This window comes from Mobula birostris, chromosome 1, assembly GCF_030028105.1.
Source record: "Mobula birostris isolate sMobBir1 chromosome 1, sMobBir1.hap1, whole genome shotgun sequence".
NCBI classification, from domain to species: Eukaryota; Metazoa; Chordata; class Chondrichthyes; order Myliobatiformes; family Myliobatidae; genus Mobula; species Mobula birostris.
Window position 1 is genome coordinate 130,989,838 of NC_092370.1, and position 27,403 is coordinate 131,017,240.

A 27,403-nucleotide genomic window follows, 5' to 3' on the forward strand; every position below is an offset into this window, starting at 1 on the left:
GCTATGTCCCCCAGTTCTAGTCTCACCTTCTGGAAACAACTTTCCTGCTTCTATCTTATCTATCCCTTTCATAATTTTAATATGTTTCTATAAGATCCCCTCTCATTCTGGATTCCAGTGAGTACAGTCACAGGCAACTCAGTCTCTCCTCATAGTCTAACCCCTTCATCTTTGGAATCAATCTGATGAACCTCCTCTGCACTGCCTCCAAATCCAGTATACCCTTCCTCAAGCAAGGTGACCAGAATCGTACGCAGTACTCCAGGTGCGGCCTCACCAGTACCTAGTACGGTTGCAGTGTAACCTCCCTGCTGTTAACTTCATTCCCTCTAGTAATGAAGGCCAACATCCCATTTGCTTTCTTGATAGCCTGCTGCACCTGCAAACCAACCTTTTGTGATTCATGCACAAGCACTCCCAAATCCCTCTGCACAGCAGCATGCTGCAATTTTCTACCATTTAAATAATAATCTGATCTTTCATTTTTCATTTTTCATCAGGTGGCTGCCTCCAGATGCTGTGCACAATCTCTTCTTTCTCAGTCTGCTTTGTGGAACTTGATGTCTCTGCCGTAACTCAGATCCCTTCCCATCTATTTTCCCAATATATTTTTATCCTGATCTATATAACTAATCATCTTCCTTCCAGAACTAGCCTTCATTACAAAGTACAGTTACCATTACACTTTACACTTTATTCACGGCTTGTTGACATGTCTCTGTGTCTTTTGCGTTCCCATTCTCTTCCATCTGTGGGTCAGACATGGAGCAACAGGCTGGCGTTCATCAGTTAAATTCTCTGTAATGACATTGTTACTGGCTAGACTTGATCCCTTGTTCTGTCAGTGAGGGCAACAAGAAGGCATATGTTCTTATGTTCCCACTGGCTACCACGCTGGGTCTGTACACAAACACAGCTATCATTTGTCAGAAGCCATACCCATCTATGAGCAAACCCTGCCTTTTCAGGCAGCACCCTCAGCATGACTTGGTCACCTGGCTGTGGGGGGGCTATCTTCTCTCCCTCTGTTGCTGCTGTTTTGCTTAGTCCCACAATGTGCTACTCTGGTTACAACATTGCTCACTTCTCCATGTTATTTTTTTTCCTGATTATGAGAACACTCAGTCCTCTTCTATTGTCATTTAGAAATGCATACATGCATTAAGAAATGATACAATGTTTCTCCAGAGTGATATCACAGAAAACAGGACAAACCAAAGACTAACACTGACAGAACCTCATAATTATAACATATAGTTACAGCAGTGCAAAGCAATACCATAATTTGATGAAGAACAAACCATGGGCACGGTAAAAAAAAGTCTCAAAAGTCCCCGAGTCGATGACTCCCGAGTCCCCGATAGCAGGCAGCAAAAGGGAGAAACTCCATGCCATAAACCTCCAAGGCACCGTCAACTTGCCGATGCCTTGGAAACAGCCGACCACAGCCGACACTGAGTCCATCCGTCCGAAAACTTTGAGCCTCTGACCAGCCCTCCGATACAGCCTCCCGAGCGCCATCCTCTGCTGAGCGTCTTCGACCTCGCCCCGGCCGCTGAAACACGCAAAGCCGAGGATTTCGGGGCCTTCAGCTCCGGAGATTCCGGTTACCACGCAGTAGCAGCAGCAGCGAAGCGAGCATTTCAGAAGTTTTCCAGACGCTCCTCCATACTCTCACGCCTGTCTCCATCAAATCAGAATTGTGCACGGTCCCCTACTTGACAGATAACAGATACTCATCACCGGAGAGGCCGCGCGCGCTGCCGTCGCGCCGCCATCTTCTCCTCTTCTCTGGTTATTTATTTCACTAAATTAGCTCCAATAGTTTCTTCCTTCACAGTTTCAACTTCTGTCATCCCAAGTTCTCTGTTGCTCTCTCCCTGCGACCTGCATGTTCATTCTCATTCTACTTGTTTCTTTCCCCTTTCTGTTGTGTCTTTGCTTTAATTGTTGTGTTCTCTGAAGGCAGCCACACTGATTTTAACACTTCTTGACTGTGTTTGGTCCCTAGTTTAGGACCTCCTGACATGCACATCGTCCCGTGTCCTGTCCCTGTTTGGGGCTGCTCTCTCTCGATGAGCCATGTTGTCTGCTCTGGGGATTATACCTGTTCACTGTCCCTGTCTTGTCCATGTTATTTCTCCCTTTCCTGAGTCTATGATAGCACCTGCCTTATTTAGAGTGTCTGTCCCCAGGACGGTACCCTCATTGTTTTGGTACCCAAAATAATCTTTGGGCACACCCAAAAATCTGATGGAGGCTGCACCCCTTCAATCTCAAGTACATGAGGCTCACTTCTCTCTGCCCTTGTAGTTTCACATCCTGCGCTGGGTACGAGTGCCTCTGCGGGCATCGACGAGGGTAGATCAATCATGGATACTGATGATTCTGTGCCCACTAACATAACACATTGCTGGCCCCCAATAAACCTGTGTACAGTACATCTGTGGGTGTCCACTACTAGCAGTGCATGCTGCCTCCAGCTGTTTATCTGACCTGAACACCGTCTTCATTAGTTCTATAATCTGGCCAGCAGTCAAATCAGATAGAAAGGGCACTGCTGTGATTTCTTCCTGTTTTGGTGAGTGACCCCCACACCTTCCTCTCTTTGTAGGACACCACCTCCAGCTATGGCCCAATAGGCCGCAGCAGTAATATATCATCTCCTTTACTCTTCCCGGTCTACTCCCAAAGCTCCTTGCTTGGTTTTCTGGTTGCTGGCACATAAAACAAGCCCTCTGTGACGTCACAGCAGCTACATTCACTACAGACACCTTACAACTTTGCTTCCCTCTCCTCTGTTCTACCCCAGAAAACTATCACTGGGTAGGTCAATCCCACTGTTATCCCCAAATCTAAAACTTCCTGGTCAGGAAGACTGGATCATCCTTACCAGGATTGTCCTACCCTGAATACTCATCATCTGCTTGATATTTGTGCTTTGCATGACCCATGGTGGCCTCACCGACTCTCTGAACCTCCAATGTTATCATTCCCCAATTACTCTCACCTCCCCCCAGCCGCTGCCTCACTCCCCCCTTAAAGAAGCGGTACCTCTCCTTGTTAGTTGTCCAAGTACCATCCACGCTCTCACATATTATCATACTATCCCACATATTCTTTGGGCATTTCACTTTTACCAAGACATGTATGTCTTTTGAAGATATCATCTGGTGAAGTTCAATCATTTCTTCGAGCTTGCGCCAGAATTCTGAATTCCCACAAGTAACTTTAAGTGAGGGCAGCTCAGATAAAATGCCCTGCTTCTCCCCGGGAGTGAAGGGTCTGTAAATGGTGGTAATCAGGATCAAGGGCTGGCTGGGATCATCAGGATTCTTAACCAGACATTGTCTCACCTCAATACGTGCCATCCCAATAGATACACCTGGATATAACCATTCACTCAAATACTTCCACACTAAATCCCATCCCATCCCAATAGATACACCTGGGAATAACCATTCACTCAAATACTTCCACACTAAATCCCATTCTAAGCAAAACATAAGGGATGGATAAAAATTAAGCAGTACAAACTTAGTTCAAACCACAGTGTATGTACTCTGCAATCTTCCACTTCTGTCCACTGAACTCATGGTGCCTGTATCACTCCTTCCGTATAAAACTCCAAAGCTTCAAAATTATTCTTAAGAACACACAAATACACTCACAAGCAAGTATACCACTATATACAGTGTCCTGAACATCCAGAGTGTTCGCAGCTTGTGGTCCTGTGTCACCAAGCTACCCAAAACTGTCTAATAGCTGGTCCCTTACACAAACACACACACCTCTTTTATATCCAGCATTTCAACTGACCGTTTTGTTCTTTGATACTTTGTGATCCCATGGTCATAGATCTGAACAGATCTAAGTGTGGGTGCTTCTCTTAAAAATACTCACCCCTTAGACTGCTTAAGTCACTGCCCACACAGTGGGTCAGGAATGTATCCCAGTTGAGCCCCCAACTGTTGTAACTGTGATCAAAGTCACCAGAGAGACAGTGAAGCTGGTGATATGGATGTCTATTCATCACAGCAAGCAAGCATTCTTCTGGAGTCTTCCAAACTCCAAAGCACATCACATTTTATACCCGTAAGATCAATGGTAACAGTACAATTCAATACTTACAAAGACATTGTATACTTCAATTCTTTCGTTTGACACTGCTTCCTTTGAATTGCAGAAGTAGTGGATATGGCCCAGTCCATCATGGGCAAAGCCCTCCCCACCATTGAGCACATCTACATGAAACATTGTTGCAGGAAAACAGCATCCATCATCAGGGACCCCACTCCCCCAGGACATACTTTACTCTCGTTGCTGCCATCAGGAAGAATGTACAGGGGCGTCAAGACTCACAGCACCAGGTTAAGGAACAGCTATTACCTGTCAACCATCAGGCTCTTGAACCAAAGGGGATAACTTCACTCTACTTCACCTGCCCCATCATCGAAATGTTCCCTCAACCTAAAGATTCACTTTCAAGGACCCTTCATCTTATGTTCTCAATATTTATCTCTTATTTATTATTATTACTCTTTCTTCTTTCTTTTTGCATTTGCACAGTTTGTTGCCTTTTGCACACTGGTTGAATGAACAAGTTGGTGTAGTTATGGTTATTAATTATGGATTTGTTGAGTATGCCCACAAGCATAATGAATCTCAGGGCGACATCTGGTGACATATATCTACTTTGATAATAAATGTATTTGAACTTTGATTTTGATCTGTACAGTGGGAGACACCTCTGAAAGTTCAAACACCCCTGCTGGGACAAACTAATTTCAAGTTTCCTGAGTTTATTTAATTTACAGTGGTGCAAATTACTTAAACCCATAGATGTCTGGTTTGATGCAGACCAATTAACACAGCCCCATTGTCTTAACATTTGGCTAATGCATATGCAAATATATCATGGTCACCATTTTGTAAATAATATCTCTTTGTCTGTGGACTAGCTTTTGCTTTTAACTTTAATTTACTGCTTGCAATTTACAATAAGAACTGAAGACTGGTTCTTCCTTGACTTAATATCTGCTATATTCACATAACTAAACATAGTCCCTAATGGGCAAAGGTGAATTAAAAATGTGTTAGAAGTAATGTCCCGCTAATCTGATAACCTAAAATCTCAAATTTGTCAGATTATCAGAATTCTACGTATTCTCATAACTGTTCATTTTTTCTTAAAAGATTGCCTTAATGAAGCAAATTGATCTGCCAGTAGTTCATGATACATCTTACTAGTTATGGGTTCTGTCTATGTTAAAGATTCCTCGAAATTTTTTATACTCATTTTTTTTTCCTAAATTGTCTCTTATTTTCTTTTCAGACATGTTAACACTTCAAAATGTGATATTTCAATGAAAATCTCAGAATCTATGCAAGCTTTCAACGAGTTGGCATTACAGAAAGCAAAGGAAATCCACAATTTAAAGACATCAGTAAGTACTCGGCCAGAAACTTCAACTAACAGAACAGGATTGAGAAATATCTTAGCAAAGTAACATCTGCAGAATGAACTGTGAAATGTAAAGGTACTTATTTTGAGCAAAATCAAGTTATAGATCAAAAGCAGCCTGAAATCATGTTTAAGCTCCCACTCTATCTATTCTAATAGTTTCCACAGAGTACCAACAAAATAGTTTTAAATATATGTTGATTTACAAAGAGTTACAAGTCAAAAACTCCTTGAAAGTGACAACTCAAGAAGATTGAGTGGTAAAGAAGGACCACGGTCTGCTTTTCTTCAGCGGTTGGGGCATTGAGTATAAGAATCAGGAAGTTACGTTGTAGTTGTATAAAACTTTCATTGGGTTGCACCTCTGTTCTCCCTGGAACTGAGGGAGGATGTGGAGGCTTTGGAAAGGGTGCAGAAGAAGTTTCCCAGAATGCTGCCTAGATTATTAACTATAAGACGAATTTGGGCACACATGGATTGTTTCCTCTTGAGCGTTGGAGTCTGAGAAGCTTACAAGAAATCGTGCAAGGTTCAGATAGGCTAGACAGACAATAGCTTTATTCCAAGGTAGAAATTTCAGACACTAGGGAGCTTTAATGGCTGTTTCTCGTCTGTTTCAGAAAGTCAGCTGAATAGGTTCTTATTAAAAGTGATAGTTGGCAGGAGGTTTTGGGTGGAATTAAGTCAGATTTATGAAGTTATAATCCTGGAGGCACTCAAGAACGGTATTGGCCGGTGGTGTAGGGGCATCCGCACCTGACTTTGAGGCGAGTGATGCCCAGCTCGAATCCGGCCAGCTCCTTGCAAGCTTTCCATCTGTGCTGGGTTGAGTGTCGAGCTAGCAACTCGGCCTCACATAAAACAGACAAAATGCTGAAGAAACAGCAAGGTTGCCACCCAGTGCTTCACAAGTCGTGGAGAGGAACAACAATGAGAATGGTATTGGGCTGGTCAAGTGTGTGTATGAGAAATGTTTCAGTGTGTATATCAGCCCCAGGAGTAGGGAACTGAATTTCAGTAGGTGAATGATGACATGATTGTGCAAGTAGGTGGTATCAGTTAGGTTCAGATCAGAACTTTGACAAACTTCTATAGATACACGATGGAGGGCATTGTAACTGATTGCATCGTGGCCTGGTATGGAAATGCCAATGGACAGGATTGGAACTCTACAGAAAGTGGTGGATACAGCTCAGTCCATCACAGGCAACCCCCCCACCCCACCACTGAGCACTGTTACAGTGAGTTCTGCCACCCCCACCCCCACCACCACTGAGCACCATTACAGTGAGTTCTGCCCCCCCCCACCACCACTGAGCACCATTACAGTGAGTTCTGCCACCCCCCCACCACTGAGCACCGTTACAGTGAGTTCTGCCACCCCCACCCCCACCACCACTGAGCACCGTTACAGTGAGTTCTGCCACCCCCACCCCCACCACCACTGAGCACCATTACAGTGAGTTCTGCCACCCCCACCCCCCCCACCACTGAGCACCGTTACAGTGAGTTCTGCCACCCCCACCCCCCCACCACTGAGCACCATTACAGTGAGTTCTGCCACCCCCCCCACCACTGAGCACCATTACAGTGAGTTCTGCCACCCCCCCCACCACTGAGCACCATTACAGTGAGTTCTGCCACCCCCCCCACCACCACTGAGCACCGTTACAGTGAGTTCTGCCACCCCCCCACCACTGAGCACCGTTACAGTGAGTTCTGCTACCCCCCCCACCACTGAGCACCATTACAGTGAGTTCTGCCACCCCCCCCACCACCACTGAGCACCATTACAGTGAGTTCTGCCACCCCCCCCACCACCACTGAGCACCATTACAGTGAGTTCTGCCACCCCCCCACCACCACTGAGCACCATTACAGTGAGTTCTGCCACCCTCCGACCACCACTGAGCACCATTACAGTGAGTTCTGCCACCCCCCCCACCACCACTGAGCACCGTTACAGTGAGTTCTGCCACCCCCCCCACCACTGAGCACCGTTACAGTGAGTTCTGCCACACCCACCCCCCCCACCACTGAGCACCGTTACAGTGAGTTCTGCCACCCCCACCACCACCACTGAGCACCGTTACAGTGAGTTCTGCCACCCCCCCCACCACTGAGCACCGTTACAGTGAGTTCTGCCACCCCCCCCACCACTGAGCACCGTTACAGTGAGTTCTGCCACCCCCCCCACCACCACTGAGCACCATTACAGTGAGTTCTGCCACCCCCCCACCACTGAGCACCATTACAGTGAGTTCTGCCACCCCCCCCACCACCACTGAGCACCATTACAGTGAGTTCTGCCACCCCCCCCACCACCACTGAGCACCATTACAGTGAGTTCTGCCACCCCCCCCACCACTGAGCACCATTACAGTGAGTTCTGCCACCCCCACCCCCCCCACCACTGAGCACCATTACAGTGAGTTCTGCCACCCCCCCCCACCACCACTGAGCACCATTACAGTGAGTTCTGCCACCCCCACCCCCCCCACCACTGAGCACCGTTACAGTGAGTTCTGCCACCCCCCCCACCACCACTGAGCACCGTTACAGTGAGTTCTGCCACCCCCACCCTCCCCACCACTGAGCACCATTACAGTGAGTTCTGCCAACCCCCCCCCACCACCACTGAGCACCGTTACAGTGAGTTCTGCCACCCCCACCCCCCCCACCACTGAGCACCATTACAGTGAGTTCTGCCACCCCCCCCACCACTGAGCACCGTTACAGTGAGTTCTGCCACCCCCCCCACCACTGAGCACCGTTACAGTGAGTTCTGCCACCCCCACCCCCCCCACCACTGAGCACCGTTACAGTGAGTTCTGCCACCCCCACCCCCCCCACCACTGAGCACCATTACAGTGAGTTCTGCCACCCCCCCCACCACTGAGCACCATTATAGTGAGTTCTGCCACCCCCCCCACCACTGAGCACCATTACAGTGAGTTCTGCCACCCCCCCCACCACCACTGAGCACCGTTACAGTGAGTTCTGCTACCCCCCCCACCACTGAGCACCATTACAGTGAGTTCTGCCACCCCCCCCACCACCACTGAGCACCATTACAGTGAGTTCTGCCACCCCCCCCACCACCACTGAGCACCATTACAGTGAGTTCTGCCACCCCACCACCACCACTGAGCACCATTACAGTGAGTTCTGCCACCCTCCCACCACCACTGAGCACCATTACAGTGAGTTCTGCCACCCCCCCCACCACTGAGCACCGTTACAGTGAGTTCTGCCACCCCCCCCACCACTGAGCACCGTTACAGTGAGTTCTGCCACACCCACCCCCCCCACCACTGAGCACCGTTACAGTGAGTTCTGCCACCCCCCCCACCACCACTGAGCACCGTTACAGTGAGTTCTGCCACCCCCCCACCACCACTGAGCACCATTACAGTGAGTTCTGCCACCCCCACCCACCACCACTGAGCACCGTTACAGTGAGTTCTGCCACCCCCCCACCACTGAGCACCGTTACAGTGAGTTCTGCCACCCCCACCCCCCCCACCACTGAGCACCATTACAGTGAGTTCTGCCACCCCCCCCACCACCACTGAGCACCGTTACAGTGAGTTCTGCCACCCCCCCCACCACTGAGCACCATTACAGTGAGTTCTGCCACCCCCCCACCACCACTGAGCACCGTTACAGTGAGTTCTGCCACCCCCCCCACCACCACTGAGCACCATTACAGTGAGTTCTGCCACCCCCACCCCCCCCACCACTGAGCACCGTTACAGTGAGTTCTGCCACCCCCCCCACCACCACTGAGCACCGTTACAGTGAGTTCTGCCACCCCCACCCTCCCCACCACTGAGCACCATTACAGTGAGTTCTGCAACCCCCCCCACCACCACTGAGCACCGTTACAGTGAGTTCTGCCACCCCCACCCCCCCCACCACTGAGCACCGTTACAGTGAGTTCTGCCACCCCCCCCACCACTGAGCACCGTTACAGTGAGTTCTGCCACCCCCCCCACCACTGAGCACCGTTACAGTGAGTTCTGCCACCCCCCCCACCACCACTGAGCACCATTACAGTGAGTTCTGCCACCCCCCCCACCACTGAGCACCGTTACAGTGAGTTCTGCCACCCCCACCCCCCCCACCACTGAGCACCATTACAGTGAGTTCTGCCACCCCCCCCACCACCACTGAGCACCATTACAGTGAGTTCTGCCACCCCCCCCACCACCACTGAGCACCATTACAGTGAGTTCTGCCACCCCCCCCACCACTGAGCACCATTACAGTGAGTTCTGCCACCCCCACCCCCCCCACCACTGAGCACCATTACAGTGAGTTCTGCCACCCCCCCCCACCACCACTGAGCACCATTACAGTGAGTTCTGCCACCCCCACCCCCCCCACCACTGAGCACCGTTACAGTGAGTTCTGCCACCCCCCCCACCACCACTGAGCACCGTTACAGTGAGTTCTGCCACCCCCACCCTCCCCACCACTGAGCACCATTACAGTGAGTTCTGCCAACCCCCCCCCACCACCACTGAGCACCGTTACAGTGAGTTCTGCCACCCCCACCCCCCCCACCACTGAGCACCATTACAGTGAGTTCTGCCACCCCCCCCCACCACTGAGCACCGTTACAGTGAGTTCTGCCACCCCCCCCACCACTGAGCACCGTTACAGTGAGTTCTGCCACCCCCACCCCCCCCACCACTGAGCACCGTTACAGTGAGTTCTGCCACCCCCCCACCACCACTGAGCACCGTTACAGTGAGTTCTGCCACCCCCCCCCACCACTGAGCACCATTACAGTGAGTTCTGCCACCCCCCCACCACCACTGAGCACCGTTACAGTGAGTTCTGCCACGCCCCCCACCACCACTGAGCACCATTACAGTGAGTTCTGCCACCCCCACCCCCCCCACCACTGAGCACCGTTACAGTGAGTTCTGCCACCCCCCCCACCACCACTGAGCACCGTTACAGTGAGTTCTGCCACCCCCACCCTCCCCACCACTGAGCACCATTACAGTGAGTTCTGCAACCCCCCCCCACCACCACTGAGCACCGTTACAGTGAGTTCTGCCACCCCCCCCACCACTGAGCACCGTTACAGTGAGTTCTGCCACCCCCCCCACCACTGAGCACCGTTACAGTGAGTTCTGCCACCCCCCCCACCACCACTGAGCACCATTACAGTGAGTTCTGCCACCCCCCCACCACCACTGAGCACCGTTACAGTGAGTTCTGCCACCCCCCCCACCACCACTGAGCACCATTACAGTGAGTTCTGCCACCCCCCCACCACTGAGCACCGTTACAGTGAGTTCTGCCACCCCCCCCACCACCACTGAGCACCATTACAGTGAGTTCTGCCACCCCCACCCCCCCCACCACTGAGCACCATTACAGTGAGTTCTGCCACCCCCACCCCCCCCACCACTGAGCACCATTACAGTGAGTTCTGCCACCCCCACCCCCCCCACCACTGAGCACCGTTACAGTGAGTTCTGCCACCCCCCCCACCACCACTGAGCACCGTTACAGTGAGTTCTGCCACCTCCCCCACCACCACTGAGCACCATTACAGTGAGTTCTGCCACCCCCCCCACCACCACTGAGCACCGTTACAGTGAGATCTGCCACCCCCCCCACCACCACTGAGCACCATTACAGTGAGTTCTGCCACCCCCCCCACCACTGAGCACCATTACAGTGAGTTCTGCCACCCCCCCCACCACCACTGAGCACCATTACAGTGAGTTCTGCCACCCCCCCCACCACTGAGCACCATTACAGTGAGTTCTGCCACCCCCCCCACCACTGAGCACCGTTACAGTGAGTTCTGCCACCCCCCCCACCACTGAGCACCATTACAGTGAGTTCTGCCACCCCCCCCACCACCACTGAGCACCGTTACAGTGAGTTCTGCCACCCCCCCCACCACCACTGAGCACCATTACAGTGAGTTCTGCCACCCCCCCCACCACTGAGCACCATTACAGTGAGTTCTGCCACTCCCCCACCACTGAGCACCATTACAGTGAGTTCTGCCACCACCCCCACCACTGAGCACCGTTACAGTGAGTTCTGCCACCCCCCCCACCACTGAGCACTGTTACAGTGAGTTCTGCCACCCCCACCCTCCCCACCACTGAGCACCATTACAGTGAGTTCTGCCACCCCCCCCACCACCACTGAGCACCGTTACAGTGAGTTCTGCCACCCCCACCCCCCCCACCACTGAGCACCATTACAGTGAGTTCTGCCACCCCCCCCCACCACTGAGCACCGTTACAGTGAGTTCTGCCACCCCCCCACCACTGAGCACCGTTACAGTGAGTTCTGCCACCCCCCCCACCACTGAGCACCGTTACAGTGAGTTCTGCCACCCCCCCCACCACCACTGAGCACCATTACAGTGAGTTCTGCCACCCCCCCACCACCACTGAGCACCGTTACAGTGAGTTCTGCCACCCCCCCCACCACCACTGAGCACCATTACAGTGAGTTCTGCCAACCCCCCCACCACTGAGCACCGTTACAGTGAGTTCTGCCACCCCCCCCACCACTGAGCACCATTACAGTGAGTTCTGCCACCCCCCCCACCACCACTGAGCACCATTACAGTGAGTTCTGCCACCCCCCCCACCACTGAGCACCATTACAGTGAGTTCTGCCACCCCCCCCACCACTGAGCACCGTTACAGTGAGTTCTGCCACCCCCCACCACCACTGAGCACCATTACAGTGAGTTCTGCCACCCCCCCCACCACTGAGCACCATTACAGTGAGTTCTGCCACCCCCCCCACCACCACTGAGCACCATTACAGTGAGTTCTGCCACCCCCCCCAACACCACTGAGCACCATTACAGTGAGTTCTGCCACCCCCCCCACCACTGAGCACCATGACAGTGAGTTCTGCCACCCCCCCCACCACCACTGAGCACCGTTACAGTGAGTTCTGCCACCCCCCCCACCACTGAGCACCATTACAGTGAGTTCTGCCACCCCCCCCACCACTGAGCACCATTACAGTGAGTTCTGCCACCCCCCCCACCACTGAGCACCACTACAGTGAGTTCTGCCACCCCCCCACCACTGAGCACCGTTACAGTGAGTTCTGCCACCCCCCCCACCACTGAGCACCGTTACAGTGAGTTCTGCCACCCCCCCCACCACCACTGAGCACCATTACAGTGAGTTCTGCCACCCCCCCCACCACTGAGCACCATTACAGTGCGTTCTGCCACCCCCCCACCACCACTGAGCACCATTACAGTGAGTTCTGCCACCCCCCCCACCACTGAGCACCGTTACAGTGAGTTCTGCCACCCCCACCACCACTGAGCACCATTACAGTGAGTTCTGCCACCCCCCCCACCACCACTGAGCACCATTACAGTGAGTTCTGCCACCCCCCCACCACTGAGCACCATTACAGTGAGTTCTGCCACCCCCACCACCACTGAGCACCGTTACAGTGAGTTCTGCCACCCCCCCCACCACTGAGCACCGTTACAGTGAGTTCTGCCACCCCCCCCACCACTGAGCACCGTTACAGTGAGTTCTGCCACCCCCCCCACCACCACTGAGCACCGTTACAGTGAGTTCTGCCACCCCCACCCCCCCCACCACTGAGCACCGTTACAGTGAGTTCTGCCACCCCCCCCACCACCACTGAGCACCGTTACAGTGAGTTCTGCCACCCCCCCCACCACTGAGCACCGTTACAGTGAGTTCTGCCACCCCCCCCACCACCACTGAGCACCGTTACAGTGAGTTCTGCCACCCCCCCCACCACTGAGCACCATTACAGTGAGTTCTGCCACCCCCACCCCCCCCACCACTGAGCACCGTTACAGTGAGTTCTGCCACCCCCCCCACCACCACTGAGCACCATTACAGTGAGTTCTGCCATCCCCCCCACCACCACTGAGCACCGTTACAGTGAGTTCTGCCACCCCCCCCACCACCACGGAGCACCAGTACAGTGAGTTCTGCCACCCCCCCCACCACTGAGCACCGTTACAGTGAGTTCTGCCACCCCCCCCACCACTGAGCACCATTACAGTGAGTTCTGCCACCCCCACCCCCCCACCACTGAGCACCGTTACAGTGAGTTCTGCCACCCCCACCCCCACCACCACTGAGCACCATTACAGTGAGTTCTGCCACCCCCCCCACCACCACTGAGCACCATTACAGTGAGTTCTGCCACCCCCCCCACCACCACTGAGCACCGTTACAGTGAGTTCTGCCACCCCCCCACCACTGAGCACCGTTACAGTGAGTTCTGCCACCCCCCCACCACTGAGCACCGTAACAGTGAGTTCTGGCACCCCCCCCACCACTGAGCACCATTACAGTGAGTTCTGCCACCCCCCCCCACCACCACTGAGCACCGTTACAGTGAGTTCTGCCACCCCCCCCACCACCACTGAGCACCATTACAGTGAGTTCTGCCACCCCCACCACCACTGAGCACCGTTACAGTGAGTTCTGCCACCCCCCCCACCACTGAGCACCATTACAGTGAGTTCTGCCACCCCCACCCCCCCCACCACTGAGCACCATTACAGTGAGTTCTGCCACCCCCCCCACCACTGAGCACCATTACAGTGAGTTCTGCCACCCCCACCCCCCCCCACCACTGAGCACCATTACAGTGAGTTCTGCCACCCCCCCCACCACCACTGAGCACCATTACAGTGAGTTCTGCCACCCCCCCCACCACCACTGAGCACCATTACAGTGAGTTCTGCCACCCCCCCCACCACCACTGAGCACCGTTACAGTGAGTTCTGCCACCCCCCCACCACTGAGCACCGTTACAGTGAGTTCTGCCACCCCCCCCACCACTGAGCACCGTTACAGTGAGTTCTGCCACCCCCCCCACCACCACTGAGCACCGTTACAGTGAGTTCTGCCACCCCCACCCCCCCCACCACTGAGCACCGTTACAGTTAGTTCTGCCACCCCCCCCACCACTGAGCACCATTACAGTGAGTTCTGCCACCCCCACCCCCCCCACCACTGAGCACCGTTACAGTGAGTTCTGCCACCCCCCCCACCACCACTGAGCACCGTTACAGTGAGTTCTGCCACCCCCCCCACCACTGAGCACCGTTACAGTGAGTTCTGCCACCCCCACCCCCCCCACCACTGAGCACCATTACAGTGAGTTCTGCCACCCCCCCCACCACCACTGAGCACCATTACAGTGAGTTCTGCCACCCCCCCCACCACTGAGCACCATTACAGTGAGTTCTGCCACCCCCCCCACCACTGAGCACCGTTACAGTGAGTTCTGCCACCCCCCCACCACCACTGAGCACCATTACAGTGAGTTCTGCCACCCCCCCCACCACTGAGCACCGTTACAGTGAGTTCTGCCACCCTCCCCACCACCACTGAGCACCGTTACAGTGAGTTCTGCCACCCCCACCCCCCCACCACTGAGCACCATTACAGTGAGTTCTGCCACCCCCCCACCACTGAGCACCATTACAGTGAGTTCTGCCACCCCCACCACCACTGAGCACCGTTACAGTGAGTTCTGCCACCCCCCCCACCACTGAGCACCGTTACAGTGAGTTCTGCCACCCCCCCCACCACTGAGCACCGTTACAGTGAGTTCTGCCACCCCCCCCACCACCACTGAGCACCGTTACAGTGAGTTCTGCCACCCCCACCCCCCCCACCACTGAGCACCGTTACAGTGAGTTCTGCCACCCCCCCCACCACCACTGAGCACCGTTACAGTGAGTTCTGCCACCCCCCCCACCACTGAGCACCGTTACAGTGAGTTCTGCCACCCCCCCCACCACCACTGAGCACCGTTACAGTGAGTTCTGCCACCCCCCCCACCACTGAGCACCATTACAGTGAGTTCTGCCACCCCCACCCCCCCCACCACTGAGCACCATTACAGTGAGTTCTGCCACCCCCCCCACCACTGAGCACCGTTACAGTGAGTTCTGCCACCCTCCCCACCACCACTGAGCACCGTTACAGTGAGTTCTGCCACCCCCCCCACCACCACTGAGCACCGTTACAGTGAGTTCTGTCACCCCCCCCACCACTGAGCACCGTTACAGTGAGTTCTGCCACCCCCCCCACCACTGAGCACCAGTACAGTGAGTTCTGCCACCCCCCCCACCACTGAGCACCATTACAGTGAGTTCTGCCACCCCCCCCACCACTGAGCACCGTTACAGTGAGTTCTGCCACTCCCCCCACCACTGAGCACCATTACAGTGAGTTCTGCCACCCCCCCCACCACTGAGCACCATTACAGTGAGTTCTTCCACCCCCCCCACCACTGAGCACCGTTACAGTGAGTTCTGCCACCCCCCCCACCACTGAGCACCATTACAGTGAGTTCTGCCACCCCCACCCCCCCCACCACTGAGCACCATTACAGTGAGTTCTGCCACCCCCCCCACCACTGAGCACCGTTACAGTGAGTTCTGCCACCCCACCCCCCCCACCACTGAGCACCGTTACAGTGAGTTCTGCCACCCCCCCCACCACAACTGAGCACCATTACAGTGAGTTCTGCCACCCGCCCCACCACCACTGAGCACCGTTACAGTGAGTTCTGCCACCCCCCCCACCACCACTGAGCACCCTTACAGTGAGTTCTGCCACCCCCCCACCACCACTGAGCACCATTACAGTGAGTTCTGCCACCCCCCCCACCACTGAGCACCGTTACAGTGAGTTCTGCCACCCCCCCCACCACTGAGCACCGTTACAGTGAGTTCTGCTACCCCCCCACCACTGAGCACCGTTACAGTGAGTTCTGCCACCCCCACCCCCCCCACCACTGAGCACCATTACAGTGAGTTCTGCCACCCCCCCCACCACTGAGCACCGTTACAGTGAGTTCTGCCACCCCCCCCCACCACCACTGAGGACCATTACAGTGAGTTCTGCCACCCCCCCCCCACCACTGAGCACCATTACAGTGAGTTCTGCCACCCCCACCCCCCCCACCACTGAGCACCGTTACAGTGAGTTCTGCCACCCCCCCACCACCACTGAGCACCATTACAGTGAGTTCTGCCACCCCCCCACCACTGAGCACCGTTACAGTGAGTTCTGCTACCCCCCCCACCACTGAGCACCGTTACAGTGAGTTCTGCCACCCCCCCACCACTGAGCACCGTTACAGTGAGTTCTGCCACCCCCCCCACCACCACTGAGCACCATTACAGTGAGTTCTGCCACCCCCCCACCACTGAGCACCGTTACAGTGAGTTCTGCCACCCCCCCCACCACTGAGCACCGTTACAGTGAGTTCTGCCACCCCCACCCCCCCCACAACTGAGCACCATTACAGTGAGTTCTGCCACCCCCCCCACCACTGAGCACCGTTACAGTGAGTTCTGCCACCCCACCCCCCCCACCACTGAGCACCATTACAGTGAGTTCTGCCACCCCCCCCACCACCACTGAGCACCATTACAGTGAGTTCTGCCACCCCCACCCCCCCCACCACTGAGCACCATTACAGTGAGTTCTGCCACCCCCCCCACCACTGAGCACCGTTACAGTGAGTTCTGCCACCCCACCCCCCCCCACCACTGAGCACCATTACAGTGAGTTCTGCCACCCCCCCCACCACCACTGAGCACCGTTACAGTGAGTTCTGCCACCCCCCCCACCACCACTGAGCACCCTTACAGTGAGTTCTGCCACCCCCCCCACCACCACTGAGCACCATTACAGTGAGTTCTGCCACCCCCCCCACCACTGAGCACCGTTACAGTGAGTTCTGCCACCCCCCCCACCACTGAGCACCGTTACAGTGAGTTCTGCTACCCCCCCACCACTGAGCACCATTACAGTGAGTTCTGCCACCCCCCCCACCACTGAGCACCGTTACAGTGAGTTCTGCCACCCCCCCCCACCACCACTGAGGACCATTACAGTGAGTTCTGCCACCCCCCCCACCACTGAGCACCATTACAGTGAGTTCTGCCACCCCCCCCACCACTGAGCACCATTACAGTGAGTTCTGCCACCCCCACCCCCCCCCACCACTGAGTACCGTTACAGTGAGTTCTGCCACCCCCCCACCACCACTGAGCACCATTACAGTGAGTTCTGCCACCCCCCCACCACTGAGCACCGTTACAGTGAGTTCTGCTACCCCCCCCCACCACTGAGCACCGTTACAGTGAGTTCTGCCACCCCCCCACCACTGAGCACCGTTACAGTGAGTTCTGCCACCCCCCCCACCACCACTGAGCACCATTACAGTGAGTTCTGCCACCCCCCCACCACTGAGCACCGTTACAGTGAGTTCTGCCACCCCCCCACCACTGAGCACCGTTACAGTGAGTTCTGCTACCCCCCCCACCACTGAGCACCATTACAGTGAGTTCTGCCACCCCCCCCACCACCACTGAGCACCATTACAGTGAGTTCTGCCACCCCCCCCACCACCACTGAGCACCGTTACAGTGAGTTCTGCCACCCCCCCCACCACCACTGAGCACCCTTACAGTGAGTTCTGCCACCCCCCCCACCACCACTGAGCACCATTACAGTGAGTTCTGCCACCCCCCCCACCACTGAGCACCGTTACAGTGAGTTCTGCCACCCCCCCCACCACTGAGCACCGTTACAGTGAGTTCTGCTACCCCCCCAGCACTGAGCACCATTACAGTGAGTTCTGCCACCCCCCCCACCACTGAGCACCGTTACAGTGAGTTCTGCCACCCCCCCCCCACCACCACTGAGGACCATTACAGTGAGTTCTGCCACCCCCCCCACCACTGAGCACCATTACAGTGAGTTCTGCCACCCCCCCCACCACTGAGCACCATTACAGTGAGTTCTGCCACCCCCACCCCCCCCACCACTGAGTACCGTTACAGTGAGTTCTGCCACCCCCCCACCACCACTGAGCACCATTACAGTGAGTTCTGCCACCCCCCCACCACTGAGCACCGTTACAGTGAGTTCTGCTACCCCCCCCACCACTGAGCACCGTTACAGTGAGTTCTGCCACCCCCCCACCACTGAGCACCGTTACAGTGAGTTCTGCCACCCCCCCCACCACCACTGAGCACCATTACAGTGAGTTCTGCCACCCCCCCCACCACTGAGCACCGTTACAGTGAGTTCTGCCACCCCCCCACCACTGAGCACCGTTACAGTGAGTTCTGCTACCCCCCCCACCACTGAGCACCATTACAGTGAGTTCTGCCACCCCCCCCACCACCACTGAGCACCATTACAGTGAATTCTGCCACCCCCCCCACCACCACTGAGCACCGTTACAGTGAGTTCTGCCACCCCCCCCCACCACCACTGAGCACCATTACAGTGAGTTCTGCCACCCCCCCCCACCACCACTGAGCACCGTTACAGTGAGTTCTGCCACCCCCCCCCACCACCACTGAGGACCGTTACAGTGAGTTCTGCCACAAGAAAGCAGCATCCATCCTCATTTTGGTCTGGCAGATTTTATTGTGCTGTTTGAAACACAAGAGAGCAACATCCATCATTAGGGATCCCGGCCTTCCAGACCATGCTCTCTTCTTACTGCTGGCATCGGGTAGGAGGTACAGGAGCCTGCGGGCCCACACCATCAGATTCAGGAACAGTTATTACCCCTCAACCATTAGGCTCCTGAATCAGCATGGATAATTTCACTCACCTTGACACTGCACTGATTCCACAACCTACAGACTCACCTTCAAGGACCCTACAACTCATGCTCTTGGCGTTATTTATTTATTTTGTTATTTGCACAACTTGTCCTCTTCCGCACCTTGATTGTTTGTCAGTCCTTGTTTATGTATAGGTTTTCACATGTTCTATTGTACTTTTATTTTCCTGTAAGTGTCTGCAAAAAAAAACTTGATAATAATACACATACCTTGATAGTAAATTTATTTTGATACTGACTGTTGAATTTGAATTAGAAGAACCCGTGGGGTACATATTCTGATGGAATTGCAGGAAAACAGTATATAAAAGCTGTCTTATGTGTTTATATTTATTGTTTTTCTATTATTATTGTGTTATTTATCTTTTGAGTATGTTTTTTCTTTGTGCTGCATTGGATCCAGAGTAACAATTATTTTGTTACTTAATAAATGACATTAAACAATCTTGAACCTTGAAACATGTTTGAGTTTATTGTCGTGTGCACACGTGCAGCGAGAAACCTGCCTGCAGCAGCGTCATAGGGAGATAGCTTCAGATCAACAGCATTCACAAGAAAAAACATCAATTAAACAGAAATCATACACAATTTATATTGCACATAACCAAGGGCCGTGGCAGAAAGTTGGGTGCCGTCAGATACAGATTTATCACAGGTACATGGAAACCTACAGTGAAGTACGTCATTTGCGTTGACAACCAACACACCCGAGGATGTGCGGGGTGGGGCAGCCTGCAAGTGTCGCCGTGCATTCCAGCACAGCAGAGCCTACAATGCTAGGCAGAACAACATAGAACACAACAAAACAGAGCACCATAAAACCATTAAACATAGGAGCAGAATTAGGCTATTTAGCCCTTTGAGTCTGTGCCGGTATTCCATCATGGCAGAGCAGATAACAACAAGCAACAAAACAACAACACCAAGGCAAGCTCCTTTCCTCTCTCACACCCACCCACCCCAGGACAGGCCCCCTTCGGCCTCCTGCGGACTCAGAGCCACAGGTGTTGGGCCTTCAGCTTTCCCAGTAGGCTTGCAAAGATTCCCAGACCAGAGGGCCTCAACTTCCAGACTTCTGATCAACCTTAGGGCTTCGAACTTTGGCATGGGCCCCAGGACTCACTGACGATGACGAATGAGGACCCGTGCTCCAGACTTGCCGATGATGGGGCCCCGAACACCAGGCCTCAAACTCTGGTGTCTCTGATTCACGTACCTAGGGGGTCGCTAGCCTTTTTTTTAAGACTCATTGGAACAGAGAGGAGGAATTAGGGGTCACGTTAGGGTTTAGGGACAGGGCTGTGGGGGAATTGGAGATCAGGCCAGAGTCAAAGCCTCCGCTCCATGTTCAAAAGTCAGAGACACAGAGACAATATGTGGTCGGACGTCGGGCCTGCAGGCCAGCAGTGGCGAGAGCTGGCGCCCTCCCCCCCCCCCCCTCCCCGGGTCAGTGAGTTGTTGGTGGGTTCCAGGACTGGAGTTCCATACGGGCAGGAGAAATGAGGGCCATGGAGTTCCATGCAGATTTAGAGCTTTATGCATAACTAATTAATTAATTCTGATTGTATTGTTTTTAGATGCACATCACAAAATATCACGATCCACTGTGTGACTATAAAATTAATGACCTGTTCCATGCCCTTCATAATGAAAGCAGAACAGGATACTTCTTCACAAATTTTTGCAAGGAAACAGGAAATGAGGTAAGTGAAACAAACTTTTTTTTTGGATAGGTTAGGCACCTTAAACATCCATTCACCCACACCTCTTCCAGCCTCATAACCTCCTTGTCAACGAGACCAAGCAAATGCAAGAGATTCTGCGGATGCTGGAAATCCAGAACAACAAACTCAAAATGCGGCAGGCCAGGCAGCATCTATGGAGGGGAATCAACCTCCGGCATTTCAGTCTGAGACCCTTCATCAGAATGGGGGAAGAAGTCAGAATGAGTTCCTACAGCGTATTGTGTTCATTACAAAGCAAATGTTTTCCAGAGCACATGCACTCTGTCCGTGTCGGCCACCTTGAGCTTCCAGTTACGTGTCATTTTAATTCCCCTTCCCACTCCCATAGCAACATGTCTATTCTCCATGTACAGAGAAGCCAAAAAGCAATCTCATATTCACTTGGGGTAACTTACAACCCAATGGTACTAGCATTGAATTTTCCCATTCACCAATTTCAGGTAATCTCCACACACCCCAGCTCTCTCCTGCACACACACTCACTTATCCGTCCAATTTTCTCCTAAAATTCATGCAAAATGAATCCACAGTCCAGGGGCTTGCTACGACTGTGTGACCGTGAACTAATTTGGCTTCTACCTGTTTTACAGCTATGGTGTAATAGTGTGGACTTGTGGTTTGAGCTGAAGGAATATCAGCGACTCTTTTATGCAGAAATCTTTCAACCATTTAAGCTCAAGAGGCAAGCACAGGCAAGCATTGAAATATCTGTTGTTTCAGTAATTAGTTTTCCAATTACTGTCTGAATGCTTGAGTTTGTGTTGAAGAATATCTTAGAATCATAAATGGAAGTGTAAGGAGACCGGATATGATATGTAGTTTGAAATTCCAGGAAAATGGGCCATTCTGAGTCAGTTCCAAGTACAAAGTAAATTTATCATCAAAGTACATATATGTCACCATGTATGATCCTGAGATTCAATTCCTTGCAAGCATTCACAGTCGAACAAAAAAATACAATAGAATCAATGAAAAACTAGACAAAGACTGACAACCAATGTGCAAAATAAGACAAACTGGGCAAATACGAAAAAAATGATAATAATAAGTAAATAAATAATAGTAGGAACATGAGTTGTAGTGTCCTTGAAAGTGAGTCTATAGGAAAGTCATAGTCAAGTGAGATATTAAAACTTTTTTATAGGTAAGTTACATGGACATCTGCTCACCCAGTTCTACAATCAAACACCTGCCCCATGTGACTACTCTCCAGCCAATCACATCCCACGTAATGACAGCCCTCCCCCCCCCTCTCCCCAGCTCACCCTGCTGACCTTTGAAGACATGCTATACCCATGTGGAGTTGACAAGATTTCTTTTGTTATCTTGGCTAGGTCAGTAAACAATGTTGTATAATCAATTCCAGTTCCGATGCTTGTAGCAAGATTAATTTCAATGCAACCATGCATATTTCATCAGCTACAGCTAGGGATGGGTCAGGCAGGATTGAATCTGTACTCTGTGATGCTTATGGAAAATGATGGAGAGCTGTGGCTAGAATGAGGATCTCAGTCGATCTCATCAGTTTATGGCAGGGGGCAGGGGCTGAAACAACAACAATTTCAAACACCACGCCATCAACAATGTAACTGAGAGCTTGAGGCCGAACACAACATCATATCCTGGGGTTAGAGGACCATGTATGCTGTGGGTGGGAGGGAGGGAGGGAGGAATGGGGCTTGTGTTGCTGTTGTTGTTTTGGTGCTAGTTATGTTCTGTGTTTTTCTGCTGAGCATTGAGGGCATGCTACGTTGGTAGTGGAATGTGTGGCTGCCCCCAGCACATCCTCGGGTGTGTTGGTTGTTAGCATTTCACTGTATGTTTCAATGTATCCATAATTAATACATTTTGAATCTTGTACCTTGAGAGGAAATTAAAACCTCATGAACTTTATACAGTGCAAGATGTAATAATTTATAGCTAAACCTCATAAAGTGTTTGGGATGAACTGTTAACTGAGTATATACACCAAAACAGGGGACTGAGGCAAAATGGCAGATCTCTACAGACCCCTGGTTTGGTTTGGTCAGGTCTGGTTTATCTGTCTGTCTATTTATTTTGAGATACAGCACTGTAACAGTCCCTCCTGGCCCAGTGAGCCCACGCCACCCAGTTACACCCATGTCACCAATTAACCCACTAACCGGTATGTCAATGGGATGTGGGAGAAAGTCGGAACCCACGGGGTCACGGGGAGAACGTACAAACTCCTTACAGACAGTGGTGGGCAGTGAAGCCGCGTCTCCACTTTGCTACTGTTCTTATTGCTAGAGAACCGATGCAGTATGTTATCGTGATTATCATGTTGTCATACATCTGTGCCACTTCTTCCACAATGCCTTCAGCTTAGGATTTTTATGAGCTATTTTCTGGGGTTCTTTGACAACTGGCCATTACAGAGTGCGTCCTTCAAAGTTCCATCATTGAGGACTCCCGGTGCCCAGGGCATGCACTCTTCAAGTTGCCTCCTTCAGGGAGGAGGTACAGGAGCCTGAAGACACACACTCAACATTTTAGGAACAGCTTCTTCCCCTCCTCCATTACATTTCCGAATGGTCTATGAAGATTACTTCACTATTTTGCTGTCTTTCATACTGCTTATTTAATTTACTATACACACTGTAAATTTTTTATTGTACTTTATAGATTCTTTATGTATTGCAATGTACTGCTGCCACAAAACACCGTTCACAACATATACCTGTGATATTAAACCAGATACTGGTTCTGAGGTTTTATGAGACAAGTAAACTTCTTCAACAGATGCACACCAAGAGCCCATCCTGTAGAGAGTCTCCTCTGCTCCTCTGCACTAGCACAGAAAACAGGACTGCTGAAGTGAACTGAAGGCTACTCATGACTCTGGTCAGCGTGATGGTTGCTATGGAAACCATCAGATCGCTCATTACTGCTATGTTCATTTAGACCATTCAATCCCAATTAGAGCGAAAGGTCTCCCCAGACTGTGACATACCATCTATACATCCATATCCCCAGACTGTGACACACCATCCATTTATCCATATCCCCAGACTGTGACACATCATCCATTTATCCATATCCCCAGACTGTGACACACCATCCATTTATCCATATCCCCAGACTGTGACACACCATCCATTTATCCATATCCCCAGACTGTGACATAACATCCATTTATCCATATCCCCAGACTGTGACACATCATCCATTTATCCATATCCCCAGACTGTGACATACCATCTATTTATCCATATCCCCAGACTGTGACATACCATCCATTTATCCATATCCCCAGACTGTGACATAACATCCATTTATCCATATCCCCAGACTGTGACATACCATCCATTTATCCATATCCCCAGACTGTGACATAACATCCATTTATCCATATCCCCAAACTGTGACACATCATCCATTTATCCATATCCCCAGACTGTGACATACCATCCATTTATCCATATCCCCAGACTGACATACCATCTATTTATCCATATCCCCAGACTGTGACACACCATCCATTTATCCATATCCCCAGACTGTGACATAACATCCATTTATCCATATCCCCAAACTGTGACACATCATCCATTTATCCATATCCCCAGACTGTGACATACCATCCATTTATCCATATCCCCAGACTGTGACACATCATCCATTTATCCATATCCCCAGACTGTGACATACCATCCATTTATCCATATCCCCAGACTGTGACATACCATCCATTTATCCATATCCCCAGACTGTGACACACCATCCATTTATCCATATCCCCAGACTGTGACATAACATCCATTTATCCATATCCCCAGACTGTGACATACCATCCATTTATCCATATCCCCAGACTGTGACATACCATCCATTTATCCATATCCCCAGACTGTGACACACCATCCATTTATCCATATCCCCAGACTGTGACATACCATCTATTTATCCATATCCCCAGACTGTGATACACCATCCATTTATCCATATCCCCAGACTGTGACATAACATCCATTTATCCATATCCCCAGACTGTGACATAACATCCATTTATCCATATCCCTAGACTGTGACACACCATCCATTTATCCATATCCCCAGACTGTGACACACCATCCATTTATCTATATCCCCAGACTGTGACACATCATCCATTTATCCATATCCCCAGACTGTGACACACCATCCATTTATCCATATCCCCAGACTGTGACACACTATCCATTTATCTATATCCTTGGAAGTTTAGAAGTCTTCCATGTTTTGAATGATTTTACTCAAGTGCACTGCCAGGCTTTGAGGTTTATTCTTCTTCAGTCCTGGAGTATAATGGGAAGAAAGTTTGTAATGTTAGGAAATGGTGGAAATTGTAGCTGATAAGCACAAGAGATTCTCCATATGCTGGAAATGCTGAATAACACACACAGAATGCTGAAGGAATTCAGCAGGTCCGGCAACATTTACGGAGAGGAATATCAAGTTGACATTTCGGTCCGAGACCCAGTCCTGATGAAGAGTTTGGTCCAAAACATCAGTGTTTTATTCCTTACCATAGATACTGCCTGACCTGTTGAGTTTCTCCAGCATTTTGTACGTGAAACTCTGACGGACAGCTTGGACATCTCGAACTACACGCTGAATCTTTTTTATGATCCATCCTCCTGCTACAGTTCATTTTTGCCACCTACACGGTTGAAGGGGCCCCCGCAGATGTCAAATTAGATATCGAGAATCAGAAAAGCATCTACAATAAACTGGAACCACCCTTTGAAGAGCTGTTTGATCAGCTAGAGGAGCATATACTCATCTTGTTACTGGTACCTTGGGTCAAAATGCTTGAAATGGACACCTCAAAATATCAAAAGGTAAAGCAATACACTATCATCATTTTAAATTAGACTGCTGAGAATGGTACATAATTTAAAATCATGCATAATCTATGGATCTTTGCATATATTAGTACATCCTGTTCCTTCTCTATCAGGGATACACTCAGTGACCACTTTATGTATCTGTAGTGGCCACTGAATATTCCAGTGCCCAATAAAGTAGCCACTGTGAATATGTTTGTGGTCTTCCCATGTTGTAGCCCATCCACTTGAAGGTTTGACATGTTGTGCATTCAGAGATGCTCTTCTGCATACCACTGTTGTAATGAGACATTATTTGAGTTACTGTTGCCCTCCTGTCAGCTTGAATCAATCTGGCCATTCTCCTCTGACCTCTCCCTGGGCTGAAGGAGATTGTGGAGGAGATGTTTTTGCCGATCCGAACTGACTAGGGTCTATGAGAGAGGAAATCTAGGATCCAGTTGCACAAGGGGGTATTGAGGCCCAGGTCCTGGAGAAGGAACAGAAAGCAGAAAATATCTGCATGCGGACTCCCAGGTCCCTTTGCTTCTCAGATTTTTTTTGGATTTTCTCCCCATTTAGAAAATAGTCCACACATTTATTTCTACTACCAAAGTGCGTGACCATGCATTTTCCAACATTGTATTTTATTTGCCACTATCTTGCCCATTCTCCTAATCTGTCTAAGTTTTTCTGCAGCCTTCCTGTTTCCTCAACACTACCTGCCCCTCCACCAATCTTTGTATCATCTGCAAACTTGGCAACAAAGCCATCTATTCCATCATCTAAATCATTGATATGATATGCAGCATTAAAAAAAGCAGTCCCAACACTGACCACTGCAAAACACCACTAGTCACTGGCAGCCAACCAGAAAAAGATCCTTTTATCCCCACTCGCTGCCTCCTACCAATCAGCCAATGGTCTAACCATGCCAGTAATTTTCCTGTAATACTGTGGGCCCTTAACTTGGTAAACAGCCTCATGTGCGGCACCTTGTCAAAGGCTTTCTGAAAGTCCAAATATACAACAAACACTGCATCCCCTTTATCTATCCTACGTGTAATCTCCTGAAAGAATTGCAACAGGTTTGTCAGAAAATATTTTCCTTTAAGGAGACCATGCTGACTTTGTCCTATCTGTCCTGTATCACCAAGTACTCCATAACCTCTTCCTTAACAATTGACTCCAATATCTTCCTAACCACTGAGGTCAGGCTAACTGGTCAATGACATCCAGCCACTTTAGGGGCTTCGCTCTGGATTTGCTGTCTAGATTTACACCCATAGACTTAGTCTCGCCCGAGGCTGCCCACAAGGCAGTGAGGCTATCTACTGATCGCTGGCGATATAGTTGGTGAGCACCACGGCGTGTCCACATACCAGTGGGCCTGCGTGCTACGGGTGCAGGGGCCAGAACACTGCCCTTTCTCTGAGCACTGCTTCGATATTCAATCCTGGCTGATTTATTATCCCTCTCAACCCCATTCTCCAGCCTTCTCCCCTGAACCTTTGATGCCCTTACAAATCATACATTATGTACTGCCAGAAAGCAACACATTTCAGAATCAAATTACCACTGACATATGTCATGGAATCTGTTGCTCTGCAGCACCAGTGAAGTGTTGAGTGTATGCCTTTGGGTTCCTGTACCTCCTCCCTGATGATAGTAATGAGAAGGGGGCGTGTCCT

At 51.4% G+C, this 27,403-nt stretch overlaps 1 protein-coding gene across 1 annotated transcript in view; it reads left to right on the top strand.

Moving 5' to 3' along the window:
• Window positions 1-27,403, top strand: part of LOC140191644 (regulator of G-protein signaling 22-like) — a 151,057-nt gene that overhangs the window by 74,104 nt on the left and 49,550 nt on the right. Inside the window, exons 12-15 of the mRNA XM_072249277.1 lie at window positions 5,336-5,447; window positions 20,716-20,841; window positions 21,474-21,575; window positions 25,533-25,727. Coding sequence (XP_072105378.1) covers window positions 5,336-5,447; window positions 20,716-20,841; window positions 21,474-21,575; window positions 25,533-25,727 — 535 coding nt within the window. The remainder of the gene's footprint in view (window positions 1-5,335; window positions 5,448-20,715; window positions 20,842-21,473; window positions 21,576-25,532; window positions 25,728-27,403) is intronic.